Here is a 26,894-nt window from a genome sequence, read left to right on the forward strand (position 1 = left end):
TAATCCTCCAGAGAGGCCACACGGTTCTCCAATTGGTGTGAGAGAAGTAGCGGTGAGGTGAGTGCCAAGAGTGCCAACTCTCGGAGCTATTCCAGGACGACAGTTCTCTCAGAGTTAAGTGCTGCGAGACTGAGACTGAGACTAAGGCGTTGGCAGGTGTATTGTGAACTGGCAAGAGGATTGTTTGCGTGTATGTGCGCCTTAATTATATTGCGGCGGCGGATACCAGCCAAGTGGCCCTTCACCAAACATCTTGGTCCCGGTATTGTTGGGTATACTTTGCCATGTCTTGGTTAACTGTTGAGTAATTTGTGTAATCGAGTGCGGGTAGGTTTAAGATCCAATACTTTTGATCGAAAGTTATTGGAATATATAACATACACGCAATTGCATGTAGTAAATAACTACCTATTTATAACAGTATCCGATGCCTGTTCTTGAGTTTGGTCGTATGAAGGGTAGCCTATAAGGGATTTGAACTGTTTACTATCAATTCCAAAATTAGGGTGAGCGAATCGACTGTTGTCGGTTTTGGGCTAGTTTATGTTTTATCGTCTGTATTATAGGCTGCTTTTACTTTTTCTCTTCTTATTCCTCTATTTATTTATTTATACTAAATTGGTTCATTACTGGTTTGGCTAAGTTATACAACTTGTCAGCAGAGTCCAATATAATGCAAGTAACAAGTTATACAATATGAATAAGTTTTTATGTATTTAAAGATTATTATTTTATTTATTGTCTCTATTTAAAGTCTATGGCTTTGGATGGGCTTAAAATAACAATTACAATTATAGTGGTTAGTAAAAATGATTACATCAATAACACAAAACTGACCCAGCATCAAAATTAAACAATAAATCGTTTTACTGAGGTTTACTGAATCCTTAAACTAAGTAATTTGGTCACCTTGTTCATGGGCTGAATTAATGCGAGGTACTTAAAAAAAGTCGAGATAATTGCTTAAGAAAATAACAAAGCTTATCGAACGAAGAAGACCAATTAATATCGCTTCAAGAACAATCGAAGTACATGCGATTCCTTTAGAAAGAAACTTGTTTACCCCACAAATGAAAGTGATGTCTGGGATCCCAGCGGTAAGCTGATGTGGCTGACAGAGATGGAGAGAACTGGCGCGGAGAGACGGGGGGGGGGGGTGCACGGTGCAGTGCGCGTGCGCGATGCTCGCTGCCATGACTCGTGACCCACAGACATGCGCGGTCACGACCAACGAACTATACTACTGGAACGCGCACTGCCCATAAGCCACATGTTGTGTTTTCCGGTCGCACACAGCTGTGCGTTACTGGTGTATCATGGACTTGCAGGCGCTGAAAGTGGGCAAGAACTCACCGAGTTGAGCGGCGATCAACGGGACGATACGGCATCACGCCTTTTCATGCCGAAACACAAATCATTGTTTTTATTTGCATTGTTGGCAACTCTTCCTGTTTATTCCGTCAAGACGTCTGATCTGAGCAACTCAACTAGTTTGTTTTCCTTTTATTTGTCAATGTTAGTAATGTTTGTTATTTCGTGACATGGTGAAGAGTTGCTCTGCGTACAACTGCACGTCCAGATGGACTAAAAGCAGCCACATTTCTTGTCACAAGTAAGCTCTTACTATATCAACTATGTCATTATTTACTTTTAATTTCCAAAATAGTAATTTTCACCAATATTATGTTCTGTAATGCCAAATTATTAAACTGGGTTATCCAAATAATTAAAAGTTAAAAAGGACTTTTAATGAGTACATTAATAAGCTATCGTTTTTTAATCATGAACAATAATTATATAGTTGAATAAAACATGCTTATCACTCAATTACTCGTATTTTATCGGCATTGATCCAAGATATCGATGATGGTCGTTATAGCTCTTATGAATGCATAAACTTATGTCATTGCTAAAAGCAGTCTATACTTACCTGCTCTACTTTATAATTTTGGGAACTTTGTGATTTTCAGCTACCTGTATTTTATTATTTGTTTGTTTGTTTTGGCTTCCCATTGAATGATGACAATTTACTAAAAAATTGGATTATTGGAGAGGCTTAAAGTAGATTTTAAGCCAACAAAACATACTGTTTTATGCAGTAGGCCTAAACATTTTACAGAACATGATTACCATTTAATTTTGCCTAACACACTACGAAAATGTCTAAAAAATGAAGCAGTTCCAAAGATTTTTTTATTTTCCATCTCATATACAACAGCCACTGGAGAAAACGAAGGAGGATTATTTTCAGAAAGAAGGTGTTTTCAAGGGCGTTTTCAAGGGGCATTTAACTTATGACGAATTCACTGGAAGCCAACGAGTTATTTTTAATTAAAACTGTAATTAAGCTATTTTTTTATAATATCCCATCACATTGCGAAACAAAAAACTTTTGACATTACAAAAACACCCAACTTAGGAATACAGCAAAAGTTGTAAAAATAATTTTATTTTCTAACACGTAGATTAAGTATGTCATGTTTGTAAATTTTATGTAGTTTACTTTGAAATAAAATACTGTCAATAAAAATGTTGTTTTTTAACTTGGGAAATATTTTAATCTTCGTTTCACATCTTTTACAGACATCTTCGTTTCCAACTTTATAAGTAAAAATACCAAGTCAAAATCTCAGTTATTTTGATATTGTACAAAAATCTGTCTTTTAAACTAAAAATAAAAATCCACGGTAAAAAGCAGTTATTAACATTTGTAATAATAAATAAATGGTGGTATCTAACAATATTATTGTCTAGAAGTGATGTTAGATCATTACTATAATGCCTGCCATATGGGCGGAGTGAGTTCTTGCCCATTTTCCAGCGCCTGCAGTTTCGGAACGCAGCCCAGGATTTCGGCTCGGTTTCTCCGGCCCAGAGCGCGTTCCATTATTATAGTTCGTTGGTCACGACCCATTCGCACTAACGTTATCGTAGTTTATTGCGCGAGAGTTCAGTCCCTGCCGTCACTGTCCGTGCGACATTTAGTTTGTTTCTGTTCTTTCCTTGTTTAAATAAACTGTAGGTCAATATTCTTAGATTGAATTCTTGAATGAAACGCGTTTTAACAATGTTGGTTGGATGAGATATCGAAATATTATTTGTTTGATTAATTAAGGGTTATATTTGTAATTTCGAAAACCTAAAACGGGAACTACTTACTTTTATGGATGGATTTTTTTATTCGATGTTAAAATAACTAAATCTAATCCTTGCAATCGCTGTCAAAATAGTATAAACACTAAATAGTTACTTACATTTTTATAAATAAACAGCTAGAATTTAGAATCAAAGTTTTAGTATCTACGAAGAAAGGCCTAAACATCAGCAGAATAGATGAAAATCGCATTCAAAATATATATATATATATATATATATATATTAATTTAATATAAATAACTGTGTCGTGTGTATAGCCAGTGATGCAGGGAGGGAAAGATAAATACACTAGGTGCTACACTAGAGGCCTGGAATGTTCCGGGCAAGGAAGTAATCTAAGCAGATTGAGGAACACGTTACATAACTGTGTCGTGTGTATAGCCAGTGATGCAGGGAGGGAAAGAAATACACTAGGTGCTACACTAGAAGCCTGGAATGTTCCGGGCATGGAAGTAATCTAAGCAGATTGAGGAACACGTTACATAACTGTGTCGTATGTATAGCCAGTGATGCAGGGAGGGAAAGATAAATACACTAGGTGCTAGACTAGTGGCCTGGAATGTTCCGGACATGGAAGTAATCTAAGCAGATTGAGGAACACGTTACATAACACTGTGTCGTGTGTAAAGCCAGTAATGCAGGGAGGGAAAGATAAATACACTAGGTGCTAGACTAGAGGCCTGGAATGTTCCGGACATGGAAGTATTCTAAGCAGATTGAGGAACACGTTACATAACTGTGTCGTGTGTATAGCCAGTGATGCAGGGAGGGAAAGATAAATACACTAGGTGCTAGGCTAGTGGCCTGGAATGTTCCGGTCATGGAAGTAATCTAAGCAGATTGAAGACCGTGTTACATAACTGTGTCGATTAAAGAACAAGGAGTGCAGAGAGGGAATACGTAATTAATTCATTTCTAATAACGGCCCTGACTGCCCGCTTTTCCAACATGGTTGTAAATTGGCAATGGTCTAGAAAACAAATTAGAATAACGTAATTAATTGTTGATGCCATGAATGTTTTTGGTGACATCAATAGGGAAATTTTTAATGGGCTTGAGCTTTACTAAGATTATATTGTAGTTTATTGACACTCTTGACTCTAGACGCTTTCGTAGCAAACCGCCAGGGACCTCTGGAGAAACAGTGTGGCGGTTGAATGATGGCGATATCCTAGTGTAAGGTACTGCAACATGCCCAGCTGCCAAGTGGATTTGGCACAGTACTTGTGCCGTTTGGGTTCGCCAACTTCTGTGTCTGTAGTGCATTCTTTCTTCTCACTTTGTATTACCAGCTGGACATACCTTAGACTGCACAAAGTATGGGATCTGCGAATTGGCAAGTGTGCCGTAACTATTATGGTGTCTGTATTGGACTTTAGCACTAAGCGTGGTAACAATAATATTGTTATATTGTAGTGCTTGATGATTTTAATGCAATTGAAAACTGCCTGTAAATAATTTATTTTGTTTAATTTACGTATAATGCGTGATTTATCTATGGGTTTTACTTGTAAACTCGCTTGCTCTTTTTCAATAGCAGCAGAACAGGTCTACTGTTTGAGAGCAACAATTTTGATTGGTATCATGACCTTATTAGTGTTCTGCCTTTTATCCAAGTTATGCTATCGTGTATTATTCCTTTAGTTTCTGTATAGTATTATTTACCAATTAATGTAAAACTTGACATTAACATATTAGCTAACAGCCTTATTGTGGCATAATTGTGATAATTTTCCGCTTCCATTTCTGCTCAGTCGTGAATTAGGCATTATGCACTTTGTCGAGAGGGCGAAATAATGTTTACAAAAGTGAAAGTGGAATCGCTAATGACATACAGTGGAAATGGAGCAAAGGGTTTGTTGAAAAACGCCGGAGGGGTTAGAAAGTCGGACGAGGAAGTTTTGTCGTCGCGGGAAGGGTGGGGGAAGGCCAGCCATGTTGGCATGCACTGATGAAGAACCGTAATGTAGGGGTGGAGGGTGAGGGTCTACACGTCGATACCGATTTCGTCCGGTCCCTTGTGTCGTGCGCATGCCCGGACTCCGGCAGTCGGTCCCCAGCGAGGCTAGAGTACGTACTGTAAGTGTACTCTGAACTCTGACACCGCTGTGTTACAAGGTTGTGATGAGCAATTGTGCTGTACAGGGACCGCAGAGAACAGGAGGTACGAGAGCTGGAGAAGCAGAAGGAGAGGGAGAGAGAGATCAAGGCGGAGAGAGAGAAGCAAGAACGGGACAGGTTAGAGAAGGAGAAGGCGCAGCAGGCGGTCCATAAACATTTCGAAGAATCATTTAGGCTGGCACAGGCTAAGGTAAGTTGATTAGTAAAGTTTTTACAGAACGTAAAGTAAATGTAGGTTTCAAACAAAGAGGGACACGTCAATGACCTTGAAGTAGTAGGACAACTATGAGTATTGATCCACGACTCCCCCCTCCCCAAACCGGTTGGTTGCCTCTGTTAGAACTTCCCTATTATTGTATTGTATATGAAAGCTTCAGTTTGTCTGTGCCTGTGCTCGTGAACACGTTTTTGCTGAACTTGAAAACAGTACTAATATGTTGATTTTTGAGGTATTTTGATATATCTATTATATGTTTTGTATATTACCACATTTAAATATGCTATAGTAGGATTTATTGGAATCCATTCAGTAACATAATCTGTGCAGATACAATGTCTAAGCAGTGTTTTTAATTTTAAGAAAAGAAAATCTTTAGACAATGAACTGTTTCTAAGATGGCTATTTTAGTAGGCCTTGGGTCATTCTAATGTTATTCAGTTTCTAATGAATATGAACTACATTCTAAAAGGCACAAGACATACCTTTTTCAAATTACTGTAGGAAAGATATAAATTCTTAGTGGACATTTTATAGTTGTTCATTATGTGATTAGTTGAGGGAACTTACAAATGTCTAATAGACTATTTTACTATTACAACATCCTAACTAATGTTATTTATGTGAAAGTTAGTCTTTTTGTTTCTTATTATGCTTTCACACATACAAATCAAATCAAATCAAAATCAATTTTATTTCAAAATTTGCAAACAAGCACAGTACACATAATATAAATGAAATTAGTCCCACATGGGCCATAGAGGCTTGTGCGTGGTGACGAGTCAGTTTCTAGTTGCTGTGCACAGCGGAATTATAATAGTTATCCTTAATAACAATAAATTATTTTACATCTATTTTCAAAACAATTATTAAGTATGAAATCTAAAATAATCTGTGTAATTTGTAGGCCACAGACAACATTAATTATGCCACAATACCCAATAGTCTAATTATTTGATATAAAAGATCATATAAAAATAAGGTATGTTATTTGCTATAGTGAAGTTGACAAACAACATGTAGGTTGTGATTCCTGACTTAGGCGTGCCACAACGCTTTGGTAAGATTTGTTTATTTTAACCTAGTTCGTAATATTATGTATTAGGTTAGTTCTTTACCTGAAGAAGAGATCAGATTGCAGATCTCGAAACGTAGTGTTACTGATTTATTGTTTCACTGAACGATGGCAAATGTCCGGAAAAATCCTGTTTCCTTCACAATCCTTCCATCGTCAAAAATAACCTTCAAACAAAGTATTATTGTTTATGTGAAAGTTAAGTCTTTTTGTTTCTTATTATGCTTTCGCACATACACTTTTAAACTGATTGTACTGAAATTTTATGGGGACATTCTAGGGGCCTTGTTATGAAAATAGCAATTTTCAAAAAATTCTCTTGGGTGCACTCACTTGGTTTCTAAAGTTGTGAAATATCTTATCTCGGGTCTCTAAAATGTTATTAATTGAAAGAGCCTGTTAATGTAATCTAATCAACAGTTCTGTGTAAACATCTTTTATAACTGTACAACCATATGTTTAATTAATTTAACCACTATTTTCAATTTGTTTACATTTATTGAGTGAAAGCATAGAGTAAGAAAATATTCACATCAGAACATTAAACGTTTTAGTCAGAATATACTTTTAACTGTACATTATAGCAAATATTAAGTATACAGTGCTTGGTCAGTACTGTAATGCAGATTGTATTGTAAATATAGCTGTTTTGGGATAATATTCCTGTACGTTTGTACAAAAAAAAAGTAAATAAAATAAAAAGTTACTATCTAACTTTTAATATAAATTTAAAGGACTGTTGTAAAATCCATCTTAGTTGTCTTTTGATAAAAGTAGACTTTTTAGACCTGTGTATGTATATACATTTTCTTGATCAGAAACAAGGCAAAATCAACTATGGGACAAAAAAATACTATTACTAGAGTAAATAACAATGGCCATTAATGTAGACTTTTTAACACATTTTCTTGATCGTGACAATAAGGAAAACTTATCATTGGTATTGGAATTATAATTCACTCGAACTAGAAGTGCTCATACATATGTAAAGTCGTGGGTAATTGCTAGTTTTTTATATAAAATGTTTTTGCCGTCTTGATTAATCAGTCAATGGCCAGTTATATTAAATGTACTAGCGAACTGTTAAGAATGTAGTTTGTTAGCCTAGTTACTTTCACATTTACACATATATATCAGTTACCTAACAGAATACATGTGAAAAGTTTTAAACTTACATTTAAATTTTTCAAGTAATAAGGTAACAAATAAAAAAATTACCCTTTTCAGAATAATTTCTGATGGTTTCAGTCATGGTGATTAATAAATTTTCCATTCTTAGTTGATCGATCAATCGAGTGTTTTATGCAGGATTTTAGACAAATTAAAACATTTGTTATGCAAATCAATCAATCTATAAAAAGCGAAAGGTAAATGTAAGGTTTTTGTTTTTAAACAAAAGCTTACAGTGAATACTACTTAAGACTGAATACTAGTAGCTAGCAGTTTGAAATGGTGGAAATGTGAATACAGAAGGTCTCCATTTTATATTAGATTCAACAATAACACATAAGAACTTCTTTCACACTATTAACCTACACAAAAGAAGTGGATAGGGGGAGGGGGGGGGGTTAATAACACTACTCACTCACAGAACTTGGTCATTGACTGTGTTACCAATGTGGTATAGCCAATTTTGTAAATCTTATTTAACTAAATTGATTTTATTACAATCTTTATACTAACAATACAGACACTGAATCCTAATGTGATGTTGGCTACTTATGAAATGCTAAAGCCCTTATTTGTATGTGTCAGGAAGTATGTGGACTATATTAATAATTTTATTCCACCTTTTTAACGTACCTCATTTTTTATTCCGTTCCTAACATAGATTAACAAATAAAAAAAACTATATATTTTGTAAACCATGCTCCCAAACATGCTCAGAACAAAGTTATGTTTATTGCTTTATAGTTTTAACTTGACAATTATTAGTGTGGGAGCCAAGAGCAAATTTACATTATTTAAGTACGTGCCCTAGTTATTTGAAAGATTGGTAAAAAATGTTTCCTCTAACAAAGAAAGATACTTTAGCTGTACTAGTTCTGGTGAGGAAAAGTGTAGACACATATAATATTTAATTACATCACAGTCAGCTGACAAGATAAAGAGACTGTAATCCAAATATACTTTTCAGCCAGATATGGTTGGTTAGTACTGATTTATCTTATATTTACTTGACTGACTGAGTTGGTTTGTCAAGGTAAACAAATATCTGAGTGAAAATTACTCTTCGTTACTTTTAACCCTTCCTTTGTTAACTTCCCATTTTGGCCCTCACCTAAATTACCATGGCTTACTGTCAATTGCTTTTTAGAATTTTGTAGATAGAATCATTGTAATGAAATGCTGTGTTATTATTTATAAAACACAATCTCCCCTTAGTAATTCATAGAATTGAATAGAATTATGTCAATGGTTTTCTCTTTTAGGATAGGATGCAAAAGGAAATTACAATTTTGTAAAATATTGAAATACAATATCAATGTTTCTTTAGATAAAGCTCGAGTAATCAATCATCATATGTAAAGTGGAGTACTAGTCTGTATCATTGTCAATGCAAGTAGTTACAGAGTTTACTGTGTAAAGTCCAATGCCGATGTTACTCATCAGATAGTGTTTACAAAGAAGAGTGTTACTCTAATATGTTCCCATTACTGGCTATCTTATCTTGCAGATTAACTTACATCACCATCACAATGTTTGTCAAAATAAGTAATTGAAGCCATACACTGTTCACATTCACTGCATTTTTACCGAGAGAGTAAACATTTTCCATGCATTTAGAATATCTATGTTCCTTTTACTGTGTTGTATTTAAAGCACCATAATTTATGAAGCAATTTCAAACCAAACAATTCACCAGAGGATGTACAGTAGTTTGCCTTGTATTGTTGATGTTTAGAATTCAATAGTGTTTTTTAATTGTTGAGGCGGTTTGTAATTGCAAATTTGAATTTTTGTAGAACATGAATTCTTATTGGGACCCCTTGAGCGCTACTGTAGGCCCAATGCTCGGACGTGATTCGACAAGAATGTCTGAGAAGCTGCAGAACTCGATTTATAGGGTAAATACTCTGATTGGACATTTTACTTTTTCTCTTTTTCTTTTCTTTTTTTCTGTAAACTTGCAGTGAATGTGAAATGTAAGACTAAATAGTGTATGTAAATGCATCTTGCCAGTATTGTTTCATACAAGTTAAATTTGTAGCTGTCAAAAGATATAAATACGTATGTGTGCAATACTTATCAACAGTTGTGCTCTGCAATTATTTATTCTTAGTTCTTATGCTTACAAGGCCAGTGTTTAACTGACACAAAAGTCTCCCGGTTCACACAATGTCTTAACATTGCTTACACAACTATTGTCTTGAAATATTTTAAAACTTGCTGTGGAGAGCTGTCTTCAGTCAACAGGTTTCGGTATAAAATCTACTGACTGAATATGGCTTACCACAGAGACGCCAAAATATTTTAAGGAGATAATTTGTTTAAGAAATGTTTTTACGCGATCTGAACGGAAGCATTTGATGTTTTCATTTATTTTCTATCCATTTCTTACACACTTCAACTAGGGGAGTAGACTTGTTTGACTCAATGTGTACAGATAATAGTTTTTTATATCTAAAAGAATTTCTTGTTTCTTAAAAAGAATATTTTTCATAGGATAAGTAGTGAGTATTTGTTCACTTTTTTGCTCCTTTATACCTTATAGCAACAGCAGTTGACTTTGTATGTTATCAGTTCAGCATCTGCCCTAAAAAAGTATAAAATTCTCAAATTAAAAATAGGAATCAAATTTGAAATGAAAAAGACATTTGTAATTAGTTTGTTGGCATATTGTGGACTCTTGCTACTAGAATTTTGGCATTACAGACGTATTTGTTGTTTCAGAGAGGACAATCTGTGGCTGCTAAGGTGGAATACCCACCTCCCCCTGCTCACAGGCAAGTCATCGGCATCAAGGACAAGCCTCAGGTGTCATCAGGACTTCCGAGAGCAGAACCTAACCTCAATCTGTTCAACTACTCGGCCTATCAGAACCCATTGTCTTTCCTCCACCATGACCCATCCAAGGTGAAGCAGGAAGTGAAAACTTCACAGTCGTTGTCCCTGGTGGTCACCAAGAGTTCCCCCGTGGAGCGGGACATGGGGCTGCCGAACCCTCCCCCTCTTATGCCCGACTTGAAGAGTTCAGTGATAGTGAAGAATGAAGGACAGAAAGCGAGTATAGACAAGACTAAGTTGCGAGTGTCGGAACCCCACTACCTACCCCCGGCCCCCTCGGGTGCTCAGATAAAGTACGAGTACCGGAGTCCCTCCCAGTCACCTCACCTCCTGCCTCACCAAGCTCACCACTTCGACCAGGGTGCCAACTTGGCCAGCATCAGCAAAGTCCATAACCACAACAGTGCACCGGTTCTACACCAGCGGGCCAGACAGTCACCTCTTCCTCCTCACAGACAGTCACCTCACCCTCCTCACCGCCAGTCCCCCCACCAACCTCCTCTACCTCACAGACAGTCCCCACACCCGCATCCTCAGAGACAGTCACCTCACCCTCACGCTTCCTCTCCTGACCAAAAGTACCAACCCGGAACATTAATTTATTCCAAGTCAGCGACTGTAAATTCTTACCCCTACCCCGCTCCCGCTCCTCCACCACTGCACTACGCACCACCGGTTACAACGCCACCGAAACCCAAAGTCAGCAGTCCGGCACCACCTCACATCTACGGGAAGCCGAACAGTGGTATCTCCACCGGGACACCGATCTGTCGGTCACAAGAGTTGAGACTTAGTCCACTGCCTCTCACCTCGACTAAAGCTCCACTGACGACCTCACCGTACCAACAGCTGCCCCAACACCACCCACCGCCGTCTCACCAGATCGTACCCAGAGACCATCAGCCGCCTCCACCTCCCGCTCACTCCAAAGCTGTATACGGCCTCTACCAGCCCCCTCAGGGCCCGGGTCTGGCCGTTAGTGTGAAGCCACCTCCAACATCGCCTCCTTCCAGATCCTCACCTCTCGCGGCGTTCCAGACACAACCTCTCGACCTCGGAGTGAAGGAAGACCAAGACAGAGGTTCGTCCCCAAAACGAAAATTGACGGACGATCAGGAGTGTTTAGACGCTAAGAAACGGCGGAGTGAGGAACCGGTATTGTCGAGAGTCAGTGAACCGAGTCCTTTACTAGCGAGTGCGGCGACGACGATAACGACAGTAGTGAACACGGCAGTGGCCGACACTCTGGATAGGCCGAGAAGTGCGGGAACGCCTGCCCCTCCTGCCTGTCCTAGCCCCAACACACCCGCTAAACCTCCTAGTGGTATCGACAGTGAAAAGTCCAATAGCCCAGGCCCTCCCCCACGAACTTCTTCATATCCCGTTCATAAATTGAAAAAAGCGTGGTTACAAAGGCATTCGGGTGAAGACGGCACGGACGATAAAGATGTTGTTGGTTCCGGTAGTTGTGTGACGTTGCCATTAACACTTCCCAAGAAAGAAGTGGAAAGGACTGAGAGTGTTAGTGCTGTGACTTCCTTACATAATATAGGTTCTATGGCTGTTAACAGTATAAGTAAGACAAAACCGAAAACGAGTAGAAAAACGGTGAAAGAAACTCCTTTATTAAACGGTCACACGCCGGGGAAGCTCCCGGACGCTGACGACTCCTCGAGTTCTGACCCCGACAGGAAGGCCTCTCCTCCTAAAAGAGTGCCTCCCAAAGTGAAAAGAAAGAAAGGTGGTAGAAAACCTGCCACCGAAGAGAACAAGAGAAAAAAGTTATCCGCTAGTAGTACCGATAGTGATAAAGAAAGTGGGAGTGATAAGGACAGTGACAGTGGTAAGAAAGCTGCTGGTGGACAAAATGAAAAGTCCGGAAAGGATAGTGGCAAGAAAAGAGGACGGAGGCCTAAAACAAACCAAGGAACCCAGCCAAAAAACGAAGGAGGTAAGATTTAATGTTGAATATTCAAATAAAAATAATTGATTAAGGTATAAAGTAGCTTAGTTGACTAATAACAAGGTAGGTCTGAGGAAAAAAAGTAGGCTCAAACAGCTGTTAGTACAAGTTTTTAATACATTTACAAATAACTTAAGATTTTTATTTATATAAAAGGCAATCAAACAAAATGTATAATTTAATCATAGTTGGTACACTCATGTTGGTTTGCCAAACATGAAAAATTGGCTAATGAATTTAAAATTCTATGACCAAAAATTGTATATACATACAAATACAAAATTGTAATTAATGATTCAAAATAATTGTATAATGTTAATTATGTTGAAAATAGTGCCAACAAATGTAAGGTAGCCTGGAATGTAATTAAAGAAAACTACGAGTCTGTAGTAGACTTCATGTTAAAAATAAAATGTCTCCCAGTGCATTCATTGAATATGTTATGACCTCTGTGAAAGATGAAAAAGATAAAATAATAAAACCTATTCCTAGTTATAATGAGTTTGTCCAAAATATTTTTATCACATCCAAATCATTTCATTGTGTATTATATAACTGATAATATAATCAAGGCAACAAGGTCAAGTCCTCCTCATAATTTTGATATTTATAAAAAGTTGAATATTGTATAAAGAATATCTTGCTCAGTATAAAATCTCTGTCATGTTTCTACAATTATTAATTTTATTTAAAATTTCTCAAAATTTGTTTTATTTTTAAGAAAGGTTGTAAGATAAGCCGAGCAGTTACAAGCCAATATCTGTAATTTCTGTTTTATCTGAGCAATTTGAAATATTATATGATCAATTAACTGCCTATTAAAAAACAGTGTTTTAAGAATTATCTCAGTTGGACTGTAAAACATAATCCACTATAAATTTTATAGATAGGCTTGTTTCTAATTTTATAAATCCTTTTAAACTAGGGGTAACAGGAAGTTGTGTTATGGTCAGAAGAAATGACAGTTGTATATTGAAGCACACAGGGCTCTGTTTTCATTCTCAATTGTTTTCATTGTTCATTTTTTTGTTCTCGTAAATCTATCAGTGATTTTACGTTTTCAATTAAAGCCGTAATAAATAATGTCACCACCATTTTTACAAAAATGTGTATTGCAGAATCCTCTATTTAGTTAAGATCAAATATGTTTCTACTAAATGATGACAAAGTCCAAAATATATTCTTTAGTCCAAGATTAACAACCAATCGCCATCTCATTGGCAGTGTTACCATATTTCAGTCAAGGTCTTGGGTATGGTTGTAGGCCATCTTGTAACATGAGGGCCACTCATTGATAATATAAGATAAATGTTACATAAGTTAGTCCAGAGTTATCTTGTTACATTGAAGACTCACTAACTGTGTGAAACTCTATAAACTACATTAGCATCCATTTCATATTTATAATCAGTTCACAGATTTGGTCATTTAATATGGAAATATTAGCGGAATTAATTTTACATCAAATTTTCTAAGAAAATGAACTGAATCTAATGACAGCAAACATTTAAAATTGTTGTGGGAAAGGCTTTGAGTTTTTCCACACAGGACAACGATAAACAAATGTGGAAGGTTACAATCCCACTACACTCTTGACAAAATGTGACAAATGTTACCATTTGCTTTTAAATAATCCTTTTTATTCTTCATTAAAAATTTTAAACAGCAATTCTTCCGACTGGATCAACGTTTTAAACTCCGGTTTGTTTGTAGCATTGTTTTCAGTTAAACTAGACCTTTAAAATTATGTACAACTCAACATAGGCTGTCATTAAAGATTTTCTCCTTACCCCTTTACGGGCCGTCAAAGGTGACATCCAATTCAACACGCACTCAGAAAAATAGCTTACTACTACCATTAACGGTACGCCAAATTTGGTTGTGATATATCTTGTTGTTTAAAAATTGTAAAGTCGTCCTAAGACTTAATTGTCATCCTGTATGTATGTCAGATATGAAATCTGTGGTAGGCCGAATCTATATAATTAAAAATGAAATGCTATTTTGTGTAGAGAATTGAACTGTCACGATAGAACAGAGATTGATTATACTGTCAAGCTGTTGTTCAAATATTAAGTAAACTACTTAATCATAATTCAGTACTGGTACCACCCCATTCTACCAACATTTATAATTCATTGTTGTAATTTTAATGAAGTGGGTTCGTCAGAATTTCTTTCTACTCATCTGCAGTACCGTCCATTTACAAGGACAAGTCTGGTTTTGATTGAAATGCTTAGGAAGCAATTTGTAATAATTACTTTCTAGGCTTTTGATTTCTTTACAAAATTGAGATCAATAACTGCGTAATTTATTATTGGAAAACAGCTGATCGTAACACTCTAAATTGGGCATTCAGAAAAAAAGCTGTAAAAGGAATTTTCATTGAATAACAAGGTATTCAACTGAGTACAATGTTATTGTTGAAATATTGCCTTCAACAATAATTGTGGAGTAAAGGTTAAGTTGTTGATACTTGTACATATTTAATGAGGTTAAGTGTTATCTCTTATCATGTAGATAACAGTCTTAGTTTGCTTAAGTTATGCCTGTGTGTGTCAATTATATTAACAGACTTGGTTTTTATAATTGCACTTGAAGACTCTGGCCTAATTAGTACAAGAAAATGCTAGTCATTACAATGCAGATTTAATTATTGAAAGGCTTACTTTGTAGTAAATACAATAAATTCATATGTGTTTGATTGGAGGGGTCAAAATATTTCAATATGTACTTTTACTTTATTAAATATGAGCAAATTCAAATTGAAAGAAGTAAAGTAACTATTTAATTACTAAAATTAAGGGTGGCTATAAAGAAATATTAATGTACACGTCTGAAGCATTTTAATTTCAGTGAGCATGCATAGTATTTAATGTACTCAAAAAATAGTTACAGTAAATTTAAAATGTTTTAGGCCAAAATTAAAACAACACAAAATATATTTTAAAATAAGTTGTGGTGAACAGTTTCCAATGTATGTTCTAAAATGTGAAGGAAATAATAGTAAAGTATTTCTATCCATAATACTGACTAACTTCTTGTCGCTTGATAGATGAAGTACTGATCCTGTGTAGTTCTCGTGCTAAAGGAAAGAATAGGAATGTAGCTGAGGTGTTCCTGATAAGGATTGGTTTCTAGTCCCTGGAAATTGGACAAAATTACTGATCTATGTAGTTCTTGTTGTTGAAAGAATAGGAATGTGGCTGAGGTGTTCCTGATAAGGACTGAATTCTAATCACTGGAAATTGGATAACATACTGATCTGTGTAGTTCTCGTGCTCAAGGAAAGAATAGGAATGTGGCTGAGGTGTTCCTGATAAGGACTGACTTCTAATCACTGGAAATTGGATAACATACTGATCTGTGTAGTTCTCGTGCTCAAGGAAAGAATAGGAATGTGGCTGAGGTGTTCCTAATAAGGACTGACTTCTAATCACTGGAAATTGGATAACATACTGATCTGTGTAGTTCTCGTGCTCAAGGAAAGAATAGGAATGTGGCTGAGGTGTTCCTGATAAGGACTGACTTCTAATCACTGGAAATTGGATAACATACTGATCTGTGTAGTTCTCGTGCTCAAGGAAAGAATAGGAATGTAGCTGAGGTGTTCCTGATAAGGATTGGTTTCTAGTCCCTGGAAATTGGATAAAATACTGATCTATGTAGTTCTTGTTGTTGAAAGAATAGGAATGTGGCTGAGGTGTTCCTAATGAGGACTGAATTCTAGTCACTGGAAATCGGATAAAGTATTGATCTTGTGCACCACTTGTAATATTATTATTCTATTCAGCCCGATGATATTCGTTCACAAGCATATGACTTAAAAGATTTTCAGGTCTAAGTGCTTTAGTGCTGAAGCCAGTCTTTTAACAGTTTATATTAGTATTTGTGTATCTTCACTCGGAATCTAGCACGGGCAAAATGAACATTGTTTGCCATCTTACTACCACTTAATGCTTTGACTTGCATGAAACATGCTCAGGGTGTGATGTGTTTAGGTGAGGAGCCGCGCAACAAAAAGCCCCGGGACGAGCCACCAACACCGCCCCAACGCGACCCCTTCGCCAAACCTCCTGTGGGGCAGCTCAAAAAGACCGGTGAGAGTTTCCTGCAAGACGGTCCGTGTTTTGAGGTAGCACCCAAACTGGCCAAGTGTAGGGAGTGTAGGTGGACGCCTCACCAGCGTTCACGCAACATGCCCAACATCTTCTGCCGGTTCTACGCATTCCGGAGACTCAGGTACGATGCACATTCCTCTGCACCTTCTTTAATTATCTTATTTATTAGTTAGGTTTTCTATGTAAATTCAGCTTTAAGTTGTATGCGTTACTTAGCTCAAGTTTTTGTAGATCATTATTGCATAATAATTGTAACAGTTGGACTAGAAATGAAGTAAATTATAAACATTGGAATTTCTTATTTGGTGGTTCTCAACCCTTTTGTTCTGGTTACAAACTAATTACACCTGCATATTGTAACCCAGAATCCATATTTCAGAATTGTAAGACAAACCTGGTCAAAAAAATACATGTTAATAGCATTTTTTTAAATTCATATTTATTGATTTCTGCCATCTCAAAATTGAATTTAAATGTATATTATTTTATTCGAAAGTTGCATATGGTCTTTCCATTGATAATAGGACAAATCAGTAATTTCACTAATGAGAGGGAGAGGGTAATTACGGCAATTTTATTTAACCCTAGAACTGGCGTTCATTTCATCCTGTAGTGTCGGGCTGTTTTGGAGCTTCGCGCAAGGTTTTTTTAAAATAATTATTAAAAATATAAAATAAAAGCAATATAAATAAGAGTATATATTTTTGTGTTCAGAATTAAACGTAGAATTGCACTATATTGTAAAAATTAACCATAAAAAATTTTCTAATAAACACTTTTTTTAATCAAATATAAAATTTACGAAAAATATTTCTTAAATTTGGGGGGGACCATACCTAGCAAATGAAGTTATAGTGAGAAATATTTATAAGTGAGATAGCCATTCTGTGTCAAATTTTATCTAGTTTCAGAAAAACATAAACATTATACACATTTATGAAAGCATCATAAAGCTATAGAACAAAAAGCAGCGATGCGTATAAATTTTGAAAATCGGGTGTACAAGTAAGACTTTGGTAAAACAAGTTTTGCTAATACATTTATCTATGAATACATGTTATATTGCATATTTTATTACTTAGAATAAAATAGAATATACAGTACTAATGAAATAATTACCATAAATTATTTTTTGAAAAGTAAAAAAAAGTTAAATTTTGCCATTGTTCAAAAATTTTGCGAAAAATTTTCATTCAGCAAATCGTTTCTAAAGCTTGTATTATATCAAAATTTATAAATTTATGGTTTATAAGTAATAGGAAAATATTATGTAGTTAGAAAACTATAAATATAACTAAATATATTGAAAAAATATAGAATAACCCAAACAGTTATTATATATAACCAAATAAATTACAGGAAATATATATTTTATTGTGAAAACTATCTATTTACCAAAAATAAATAGTTACTTCAGAGCTAAAAGAGTGCTATAAATAACGTTTAGTAAGTGAAAACAATAACAAACTATGTGAAATGAATTTTAGCCAAGTCATTTTGCCATAGCCTACACAAAGCCGGTAATTTCTCAAACATATTTCAGTAAATAGAAATTGATTTATTCTAAAATATATATGTTTACACTACTACGACATCAAACAACACACTACACATTAAATACGACACTAAAACACGCGTAAAACTATTAAAACTAACAAATATCCACAGCTCGGCACGAAAGTGATGCAGAACGGCAGCGGCAATATGGCGGTCACAACAAACGGCGTCGCGTTTTCTTTTACGTTCAAAATAACAAGCTTGCTACGTCATAACCATAATACAAAGAGGAATAAAACTCATCTGTTCCCTAGCATTTTCCTTCCCGAATCAAATGGTGCATGAATTATATCGATACGTTACCGGAGTATATATTGTATACGAGAGAATGTTTGACCGACAAAATTTTGACGGTTAACACTACAGAAGTGGCATTGACCGACAAAATTATGTCGATTAACAGTTCTAGGGTTAAAGGAAGGAGAACGTACACATAATTTCCTTCATGAATAACAGAACTGAATGTACTTTATTTCAATGAATTCCTTTGGAATTTTCTCTGCTGCATATTGGAAGAAAGCAATGTTGAAAGTTTACAAACGCCATTAGCTATTGAAATAATGATTAGTAAATGAGAAGTAGAACATAGTCTCAATATGCGTGATATGTACAGGTACACCAAAAACGGTCAGTTGGCCATCGCAGGGTTCTCGGACCCGCTGAGGGACGCCACGCAGGATGATCTCAAGCTGTGGCTACCTCTGCCAGACAGTCCACCACCCGACCTCGACCTGGAGATGTCCAGGTTCCTCCTACTGCAAGTTGGCGACCAGTTCTGTGACCTCCTGGAGCAGGAGAAAGAGGCCATCAGCATCCACATGTCCGACGGTTGGTACCACTGCCAGTCTACTCAGTCTATGTAGCCGATATTCGTTACTTAGCGTTGATTGGGACAAATTACAATCGCAGATTCGCATAACAGTTTTGATTAAACAATGTATTTCACTGAGCTATAAATAATGTAATAACTATGGGTCTGTAACAAGTGAAATTCAGAGTACCAAGAATAGTGAGATCAACTGTTATTGATAACGGTTATGTCCAAGCTGTTGTGTAGTCTGCATATAGTTGTGGGAGTTATCTTCTTTTGGACAACGGCCAATTTCACAACAGTGATAGAACTGTAACTGTTACAGCATTTCTTCATTGCATTTACAACTTTCTTTTCAGGTTTTATTTTAATATTTGATGTGATTTAATTAAAAAATTGTAATGGAATAAACATGGAAAATACTTTTAATGCTATTATTACAAATGTAAAGATTATGAATTTCACTGTAGTTTGGTAAAAATTGAAATTGATTAATAACAGAGATTTATTAAAAACTTAAAAATTTAATGTACAAAAACAAGAATTTACTCTAGAATACTAAAAATATCCACAGAACAATCACGTTCAGGGGAAACGGTGTAAAATGAATGAAAATGATGAAAAGCACCAAGATTTTTTTGTACAATGTTTTCAGTTAAAGTTATATTTAAAAGATGTTAAACCTTTGAGTGCCAAGTGCTTAGTGAGCGGTCAATTTTAGTTCATTTATTTTTGTTACGATACAGGTAAACTGTAAGTAAGGGCTGTGTGGACCTAACTTTGTCTGTTAAAATAAGGAATTTTTCATTTTCGTTTCTTTCCATCTATAAAATGGGAAGCAATTTACAATGTTAGGTTAACCACTAGTGGTCCATGAGATACATGTACATGAGTACATGTGGGAGTGTCGATCAACCAAAATGTAATTTTTACAGACTTGTTTGATAAATACTGTAAAAGTAGCATTTGACTAGTTATATCATGAAAGAAATGTATGTATTATGTTTGTGAAACACAGTAACGAAATGTTGATTCCATCTAATGGTGTGTATGTTTGCAGACAAGACGATAGCGTGGAAGAGAGTGGTCCAGGGGGTGCGGGAGATGTGCGATGTGTGCGAGACCACCCTGTTCAACTTCCACTGGGCATGCGGCAAGTGTGGGTTTGTCGTCTGCATCGACTGTTACAAGGTAATGTCATGTCAAGTAATCGCTATCATTCTGCTGTTGTTACTTTTAATTAAGTAACTTATCTCAGAACTCCTCTTCATGTACTTTATACAAGGCTCATTTTGATGTGAATGAACTATAATAATATGTGGGGGTGTCTGTTATAACCTAGACATTATCCACAATGGATTGAAAATTACATAAATTATGAAAAGTTGTTGAATAATTTGTTGCATACTAATATAAGTGAGGCTTGGAGTTTTAGTTTTTCACATGATGCAATACTTATTAAAATTTTTGTACCTTAGTGATTTTTGTAAGGATGTCCAATAAGCACCTTACTATGTCTTTTATAAAATCTCCAGTTGATTTTCCTGAGTAAATAATGTGTTATAGAACATTTGTCCAAGCCAACTTCAGAGTCTATAGAACTGTTTGGCATACCGTAAATGTTACATAGAAACTTTCACTTTTTTTTTGAAACTATAGTGTTATGTTTAGTTTTATTTGACTTAAATGTCCAATGAACGAAGTGGAAGAAGAGTATTTGGGTGGTTCTATTTAAATATGCTGATTAGTAAATTACAATTTTGTCTATAACTGTAACTTACTCATCAAATAACAATTAAAAATCAAATAATAACGTTTTTATAAAAATTTGATGTATCTCATTAGCATATGATTATAAATATTGTTGATCCACGATAAAGCCGTGGTAAGTTTTTTATTTGCCAATGTACACTCTGTTATTCAGTCTCTGTAAGATAATTAACCCGACCGATGTGTACAGAGCCGGAAGAACGGAACAGTGAAGATGTGGGGGGAGCCTGGGCGGGACCGGGACGACAAGGCTTGGCTGCTCTGCACCAACCGGCAGGGTCACGAACAGGAGCGGCTCATGTTGACGCAGATAATCGCTGGGGACTCTCTGGAGACGTTGGAGCGTAGATGTCACGATGCCAGAGCGACCTGGGGCATCCCCATGCACTGCGGTTGTCCCCTCGCCAAGTCTGCCAAGCCGACTAATGGCTTCTGCAAGGTAGGCTGACCTAATGTGCAACTCAACTACTCTAACCTAGCTGTAGATGGATAATTGCAACCAGAACTCTACACTCATGTCACAGCAGACCCCAATGAATGATAATAATATGGAACAAACTAACCATTCATACTCTTGAAGTTTAACCTTGACTGAAGTGTAGATAAAACTTTTTCAGATATTGATTATTAATCAAGTCAAAGTCAAGTAGTTTTGTAATACGTTTTTGTCACTCATCCAATGTATTATTTAGTTATTGGTTCTTAAATATCTGCTTGAATTATATACCAATAAGCATTTCACACTGTTTGTGAATCAAAATTATTTAGGAATAACCTGTTTAAAGGAAAGAACACAATAAATGTTCAGATCTTGTTTGCTGAATAGACAATAATTTATAGAAAAACTGACATGGAGAAAAAGAGAATTGACACAGAAACAATGACCTTTATATAATCTGTAGATCATTTATCTTATCAGAGATCGACTCACTGTAGTGGATATATTTATGAAATTGTATTGGAGATTATGGCAATGGTCTATCGTATAGTCTTGTGTAAAACAAAACCCATGGAATTTTGATCTTAAACTTACTCCAGAACATAAGGATATAATAAAAAACTATGCTAATTAATATTTAACACAAAGCACTTAAGTGACATGCCTGGCTTTGAATTCCTTCTCTAAATTCCATTGAGGATAATCGAAATTAAGTTAAATATTTTTATTCATGTTTAAGCATTTTAAAACATTTAACCTTAATTTACCTAAATGACTACAGTTTACTGTAACTTGCATACATGAATATGTATGTTTGTTGGTACATTACCATCAGGAATACACTATTACATTGTATATGTAATCAAGACACCTTTTATTAATACAAAATGTGTAAAATGTTAACTAAAACTAGAATGTTTTCTAATTATTATTAAGCAATACAATAAAATTTTGTTTATCATTTTTAGGACCTGTTGAAAAACCTGCAGCTCAAGACTGAACCTGTAAATGGACAGATAAAGAGTGAGAAAGAGGAAAAGACTGATGATAAAAATTCTCCTCTGAACTGGCTGGCAGACGTCGCCCTGTCCAATGAGGACAAGAAGACTTCATGTGGGGTGCGTATATTATGTTGTTAAAGTGCTAAATAAATCTTTAAAAATATTATAGATAAAATATGCTAATCAAGTTAACGATACTACACATTAAATAAATCAATAGTTATAATTCTTAACTGTCTTAACTGAAAATAACTAGTTGTTTTAAATATTTACACAATAAACTTTATTAAATTTTAAAATTCATTAAATAAATTATTGGGAAGCTTGTCCTGATCTAAATTTATTATTTTTAATATATTTGGCATAATATTTAAAAAGACTGTTCATTAAATGGCCCCACGTTTGTAACATTTATAACTGCACATTTCTTTCTCAAAATGTTGTTTTCAATAGTCACAACTTCAATTTGTAGTGTATCCTGTATTTTGACAGTCACATATTATTAATATTTTGTACCTCTTATGTAATTTGATGGGGTAACAGAACGTTTCTTCTTATTAATTTTGCAATAGCGTAATAGTAATTAACTCAGAGGTAGAGTCTACATGAGGATAGTATGTGCAGGAAACCGGCAGCAGCAGTGACTCAGACGAAGACAAGGATGGGAACTACTCGACTCTGCGAGAGCTGCTGATCCGACCCGCGCCGAAGAGCAACGGTAGCAGAGCGCCATCACCTGCAACGGGGACCAAGAGTCGCAAGTCGCACGTGGACACGCTGGACGAGGCGATATCCAGCGTGATCGAACACGCCGTAACCAAGGAAACTGGTGACGTCGGTGTGGTGGACAAGGTGGTGGCTCCTCAGCTTAAGCACTTCGTGAGGCGTTACACTTGGCCGCAGAAGAGCTGGAGGGACCCGGTACCGATACGCATCATGACACTGACAGAGAGCGAAGTGTTGTACCCCGACCTCCCCCACTCCTGGCTCTGCGACGGCCGGCTACTGCGACTGCACGATCCCAACCATTCCGGGAACTACAGGATATTTCAGGACCAGTGGAAGAGAGGGCAGCCGGTGCTGGTGAGCGACGTCGGCAAACATCTGGACAAGGATTTGTGGCACCCGGAATCGTTCATCAGGGACTTTGGGGACACCAAAAACGATCTGGTGAACTGTATGACCGGTAACCTGGTACCCAACCAGTTCATGCGCAAGTTTTGGGAGGGCTTCGAACACCTGACCAAAAGGCTGAAGGACGACAGAGGCCAATCCATGTTGCTCAAGCTCAAGGATTGGCCTCCGGGAGAGGACTTCGCCGAGATGCTACCCTCGAGGTTCACCGACCTCATGAATGCCCTGCCCATGAAGGAGTATACCCAACGCACGGGTCGCCTCAACCTGGCCTCTCGGCTTCCTGACTGCTTCGTGCGGCCCGACCTCGGACCCAAGATGTACACTGCCTACGGGTCCGCTATCCACCCTACCAAAGGCACGACCAATCTGCACCTCGACATCTCTGACGCTGTCAATGTCATGGTCTATGTTGGTGTGCCCAAGGACAGCGATTCAGAAGACCATATCAAAGGTACGGGATCTTTACTTTGTTCATTTGTTCACAGCGAAAATATGGTGAAGTAACTTTCAATGTTAAAAGGGAACATGAATATGGAACCCCAAAGTTAACCGTAAATTCTTTTTTAGAAAACTTCAATTTATCAGTTTTAAATTGAAATAAACAACAGACAATCAAATTGTTGTCCTTTGAAATAATGTATTATGTTCTCATAAGAGGTTGAACATGTAACATTCCAAGGGATGCAACTTAAATGGATTGAGCTGAACACTTGTTGACAAAAGATTTGTCTAAAAATTACAGGAGCATTTATCATCAAGCAACTACGTATACAATACTTTTCATTCATCCACATTTTTCCTATTGAATAAAATAGTGGGATTGGAGTACTGAGCAAAACTTTGAAAGAGTGTTTTTGCAGTCCAAGTAATTCTTTGTAAAGTTAACAAAATTCATGTAGAGATATCTTCATGAGTTCAGAGTTTTGACTTGACTCTTAGCATCTGCGTATACTTCAGATAAAAGCTTTCTACACACTGAACAGCCAACTTTTGAAAATTCTCCATGTTTTGTGTAATTGATAACATTTCTGAGGACATAAAGAGTGAAAATAAAATAATTTCAAAGCTTGCCTTTTGGCTTGTGGAGGGTCAAAATTGTCGCTGGACAAGTAGTACACCAACTTGGTGTATGCTTATTAGAAAAGAAATTGATCAAATTTTGTGACTATTACATAATAATAACGGAGTATTATATGATAGATATATATATATATATATATTTGTATTGTGTTGTAAGAAATTGAATGCTTTTATTTTGTACTATGGCTACAATAGTAGTTATTTTAATTTATTATGTACTTTTTTACTTTACATTTTCATCATCTCGATGTCAGCCTCCAAGTATCTTAGATCTACTGCCTTGACAACTTTAGTAGTATGTTAAATCAAATCAAATCAGATTTTTATTGCCGGAACATTCTACAACGCATGGCAAAAGTCAACTTTTTACTTGCTAGAATTGTAGTCTCTGTAATACATACTTAATATACTTAACGGTGTTAATTGCCAACCATGGCATAAAGACAAATTGTTGATATCTCTCAAATTTAGTCAAATATTAATGTATACTTTGTAATTGATCAATCTTCATCTAAAGAGCTATTTGCTTAAAGTTAAGAATGTCATTAAATGTGTAAATAATGGAGCATTAACTAAATAAGAACTGCAATGAATGATTTTTTCTTCTAATAGACGATCATTCAACCCAAAAGATGGTGAGTAGTTTTAAATGTTGTGTTAATTGTTACAGAGGCGTATCGCGCGATTGATGAGGCGTGTTCAGACATGCTGACGCGGCGGCGGGTACGCGAGAAGACCGAAGTACCCGGCGCGTTGTGGCACATCTACTCAGCACGCGATGCGGACAAAATACGTGACCTGCTGAACAAGGTGGCGATAGAACGGGGTGCGCGGCTGGAGCCTCACCACGACCCCATCCACGATCAAAGCTGGTACCTGGACAGTCCCCTGCGCGAGAGGCTCTACAAGGAGTACGCCGTCGAGGGCTACGCGATCGTGCAGTGTCTCGGTGACGCCATCTTCATCCCGGCAGGAGCTCCCCACCAGGTACACAGCTTAACTTTGTTACTGCGCCAATGAATATGTTATTCTAAAACTTAAATCTGTTTGTTTTATATCTATTACCTCTATAAAAATGTTCTTTACAAATGACTTACCTTCTTGTTCGACGTGCACGTCTAATTTGATTCTTGTTCAGGTCCGAAACTTGCACAACTGTATCAAAGTGGCGGAGGACTTTGTGTCACCGGAGAACGTTTCGCACTGCTTCCACCTGACGCAAGAGTTCCGTGAGCTGTCCGATACCCACTCCAATCACGAGGACAAGCTACAGATCAAGAACATAATCTACCACGCCGTCAAAGACTCTCTCTCCGTTTTAAGTTTAAAAGAGAACTGCGTTTCTCTGAAACAGGAATCCACTGACTCGTGATCGTAACTGCCACTCTACTCTAAGCGTTTCTTGTGATAGGTGCTGTTTCTTTTTATTCAAAGCGCTACGAACATTTTATCGTTGTTAATAGTGCTTCAAAAGAAGTTTTAGAGTTAATTTGTAAGTGTTTCTTGTACATAGTTTTGTTTATAAAACGCGGAAAAAAGTGAATTAGTACATATGAAGAGGTGTAAATATAAATAGATAGCTGTATTATTAGCGGCACCAAGTGGCGCGGTTTATACCTTGTACAGTGTCCATTATTTAATTCACCGTAAGATTCTCGATCGAGCTCGGTGTTCGATGTAAATATTGTACCTATAAATAAGTAAATATGTGCAAAACATGTCGTAACCAATCCCGCCCAACTTTGCACTTTTTCTACAACAATTTAGGTATATTAAGTGTTACGGCTGTTCTAGATCTCACTAAATGTTACAGAGAAATGTGCATTTGTAGTCATGTCAAAATATTCCATGGCATCATCAATTAAAAGATAATTTTTCCTGATGGTACTTAAGTAACTGTTGTAATTGAACTCGTATCTTGTTACCACTCACCACCACTGTCTCTGTGTATATCGATGACGTGAGTTCGAATTCCATTATTTTTATCTACTTGTAAAGAATGGGTGGGCAGAAAGTGTCCTTGTTTTTGTTAACTTTTCATTGTTCAGTTTTTCATAATAACAAAAAATTAATTCTGCCCCGATTCATAACTTTATATGGTTACATGGAATCTGTTTATTTCTCAATGAAAATTAAAGTGCTATTTAAATAAAGTGCCAATGTGGATAATGTGTACATGTGTATTATTCCTCACCTGAATAACGTACTCGTGTTTCAATTGTGGAGAAGGGTGCAACTCAATGTGTAGGTGCTATAGTAGGGGCTACAAAAGAGTGCAGTTGGTGTTGACCAATAGAATGGAAGTCCTGTGCGACTGCCACACAACACGTCAACATGGCGGTTGACACAGACTGTACTTACAAACTAGCACCGATTTGCATTAAAATCTTATTGGTATAAGAGTAGAAGCTCTGCACAGAAACACAAAACCATTTAAA

At 36.4% G+C, this 26,894-nt stretch overlaps 1 protein-coding gene across 2 annotated transcripts in view; it reads left to right on the top strand.

Annotated features, from left to right (window-relative positions):
• Window positions 1–26,629, top strand: part of LOC124353126 (lysine-specific demethylase 3A-like) — a 281,811-nt gene extending 255,182 nt beyond the window's left edge. Inside the window, exons 9-19 of one of the 2 annotated variants that reach the window (XM_046802970.1) lie at window positions 5,302–5,467; window positions 9,536–9,637; window positions 10,464–12,528; window positions 16,542–16,782; window positions 18,832–19,046; window positions 20,090–20,220; window positions 20,990–21,238; window positions 22,207–22,356; window positions 22,864–23,827; window positions 25,127–25,443; window positions 25,595–26,629. In XM_046802970.1, coding sequence (XP_046658926.1) covers window positions 5,302–5,467; window positions 9,536–9,637; window positions 10,464–12,528; window positions 16,542–16,782; window positions 18,832–19,046; window positions 20,090–20,220; window positions 20,990–21,238; window positions 22,207–22,356; window positions 22,864–23,827; window positions 25,127–25,443; window positions 25,595–25,828 — 4,834 coding nt within the window. In that variant the 3' untranslated portion in view covers window positions 25,829–26,629. The remainder of the gene's footprint in view (window positions 1–5,301; window positions 5,468–9,535; window positions 9,638–10,463; window positions 12,529–16,541; window positions 16,783–18,831; window positions 19,047–20,089; window positions 20,221–20,989; window positions 21,239–22,206; window positions 22,357–22,863; window positions 23,828–25,126; window positions 25,444–25,594) is intronic. The other variant, XM_046802971.1, reaches the window with a different exon arrangement.
• The last annotated feature ends 265 nt before the right edge of the window (window positions 26,630–26,894 follow it).

Source organism: Homalodisca vitripennis, chromosome 1 (genome assembly GCF_021130785.1).
Source record: "Homalodisca vitripennis isolate AUS2020 chromosome 1, UT_GWSS_2.1, whole genome shotgun sequence".
NCBI classification, from domain to species: Eukaryota; Metazoa; Arthropoda; class Insecta; order Hemiptera; family Cicadellidae; genus Homalodisca; species Homalodisca vitripennis.